General features: G+C 44.6%; 1 protein-coding gene across 1 annotated transcript; it reads right to left on the bottom strand.

Moving 5' to 3' along the window:
* Positions 1-172: 172 nt before the first annotated feature.
* LOC106817260 (utrophin-like) lies at positions 173-2,524 on the bottom strand (the record flags this gene model as incomplete). Its single annotated transcript, XM_014821918.1, is given in 3 exon segments — positions 173-266; positions 1,317-1,394; positions 2,432-2,524. Coding segments are annotated over 3 exon segments (265 nt in total), but the record flags the coding sequence as incomplete, so codon positions are not given.
* Between the last annotated feature and the right edge of the window lie 103 nt (positions 2,525-2,627).

Below are 2,627 nucleotides of genomic sequence, written 5' to 3'. Positions count from 1 at the left end.
TATAATATATATTATACAATGAAATAATAATAATGGCAACACAGATATCATAAATTATATAACACGTAATATAATATAATATAACACAAAACGAAGACCGTAATCGATAAATGCGCGGATGGCAACGATCGAGCACGCGCTGCCACCAGAGGGCCGTTGCCACGGTAACTCGCCTGCCAGTGTAGGATGATGCTCCAGACGAGGCCGAGGGTGAGCTTGGGGCTGCCGTCGACGATGTCATTGTTGCTGATGTTCACCAGCTTCACCTGCGGCGTTGCCGTGGAGACGAGTCGTTAGTTACGCGCGCGTCGCCGCGGGGACGCGCGAACGTTCGATCGTCGAGAGGGGGTGGTGGGTTTTACCGCATGGGCAGATATTTTACGAAAAATTTTGGGCCGTGGCTCCCAGGCTACGCGTCCGGTCATATATAATTCTTATGTGAACCCAACTATATTTTTTCAGTAACAAACAATAAACAATAAGTTATTACCATAATATTACTTACCTTTAAGTATTTGATCAAAAAAATGTGTTTTTGTAACTATTGAAGCAGTAGTAAATCCAGTAAAATCAACGATTTGAAAGGGGGCGTGGCCTAATCGTGACGTGGGTTTGGGAATCTGTGCTGAGCTTTATAATGGATGACCGGACGCGTAGCCAGAGCGTTTATTATATTGGAATTTTCTACATTCTGTCGCCGTTCCGTTACATTTATCTCCATTTGATTCCGTTCATTTTGAAAGATTACAGTTCTAAGCGTTTCATTTCCTAGAGTTTCAATCATATATATTATTTATATATAGTATATAATAATATAACAGAGGAGGAGAGAGAGAGAGAGTAGCGGAGAGGAAAGAAAGAGAGAAAGGAGAGAGACGAGAAGAGAGGAAAGAAGAGAGAGAAGGAGAGAGAAATGAGTAGACGAGAGACAGAGGAAGAGAGGAGAAGAGAGACAGAGAGAGCAAGAGAGAGAGAAGAGGAGATGAGAGAGAGAGCGAGAGAGAGGAAAGAGAGGAAGGAGAGAGAGAGAGAGAGAGAGAGAGTAGAGAGAGAGAGAGAGAAGAAAGAGAAGAGAGAGAGAGAGAGAGAGCAGATGACGAGGGAGGGAAAGGAGAGAGAGAAGAAGAGAAGAGAGAGAGAGGAAAGAAAGGGAGAGAATGACGAGAGAGAGAGAGAGGAAGAGTAGAGAGAGAGAGAGAGAGAGAGAGAATGAGAAGGGGAAGAGAGACGAGTTTACAGGATTATTCCTAGTTCGGGAAGACGAAAATGAAGAAGGGAAGACGAGGCAACGTTCCCTGGGAATGCCACGAACTCACGTTGTTCTTCTCCAGGATCTGCAGCGCCTTGTTCACGTTGTTCAGGTAGTGAACGCGCATCTTGCCGCGCTCCGGCTTCTGCAAAACAAGAGAACAGCACTGCAGTTTGACGCGGACTCGGTAACAAGATTTGTTCGTGACGTTGTTCATTCGCGATGTTCGCTTCATTGAACGCCGCGATCGCCGCGCCGACAAATCCGTCCGGACGATTAACGTAACCGCGGCAACGAAATTCTCAATTAACTCGGAAGCCTGCCTGCGGGCTTCGACCGCCGCGGCCGCGGCGCGTACAAAGCGCGGAGCTAATCGCGCATCAATTAGTAACGATTCGTTCAATTAGTAATTAATAAATTCTAAATGAGACAGGAATGCTCGGTGGTATCAAAGAGGTTATTATATGTGTGTATCAAGATTACATAATAGAGATCTCTATTATGTACTCTTGATGTAAATATATCAACGGTCCATAATAGGAAAAAAGTATGACACTGTTTTACAGCGTGCTTGGGCAGTTTTCAACTTATACTCTTATATTATATAAGAATATATAACTCATTCAACCCACTGCGATGGCTCAATGGTTGAGTGCTCGCCTCGTATGTGGAAGGTCGGGGGTTCAACTGGTCATACCGAAGACTTGAAAAATGGTACACACGGCCTCTCTGCTTAGCATTCAGCAAATAGAGATAGAGTGTGGCAAGTTAACTCGCAGTGCTACAGTGGACTAACCCCCTATGGTAGCATTTACTGTGAAAACAGCTGCGGGGCCTCAGGGTTACTGAAACGGAGATAGGCACCGCCCTATGCACCATGTAGCTATACGCTATACGTATGAAGGCGCGGGAAGGATTTAACTTTAATAACTCATTCAACAAATATCTTAGATTCTGCCTTAGTCATATGATAGCAGCAGTTTAACTGAAAATCGTATGCGTTCTTCACAAAAGTTCTTTGAATATGACAAAAATTTTCTATTTTGGACTCTCGATATATATCAGGAGTAGATAATAGGGATAATAGTAGATAATTCCCTATTATCTACTCCTGATATATATAGCTATGTAATGATGTGTGATTATGTGCGACGGCGATGAAACTGAACGACGAACACTTACGACTTTCTCCCCACACAGCATCTCCAGTAGAACCAGCAACTTCTGTCCATCCTGAAGGTCAGTGAAGAGGTCAGAGATCGGAGCCTCGGTCACCTGCGGGGACAAGCGACAGATGAGAGGTTGAGAGGGGGAGGGGGGAGGTTGTGTTACTGATGTGATTGTCTCTCTCTCTCTCTCTCTCTCTCTCTCTCTCTCT

Source organism: Priapulus caudatus, unplaced genomic scaffold (genome assembly GCF_000485595.1).
Source record: "Priapulus caudatus unplaced genomic scaffold, Priapulus_caudatus-5.0.1 Scaffold1653, whole genome shotgun sequence".
NCBI classification, from domain to species: Eukaryota; Metazoa; Priapulida; class Priapulimorpha; order Priapulimorphida; family Priapulidae; genus Priapulus; species Priapulus caudatus.
Note: the sequence above shows the minus strand (reverse complement) of the source record. Positions and strands in the feature narration are given on the sequence as shown.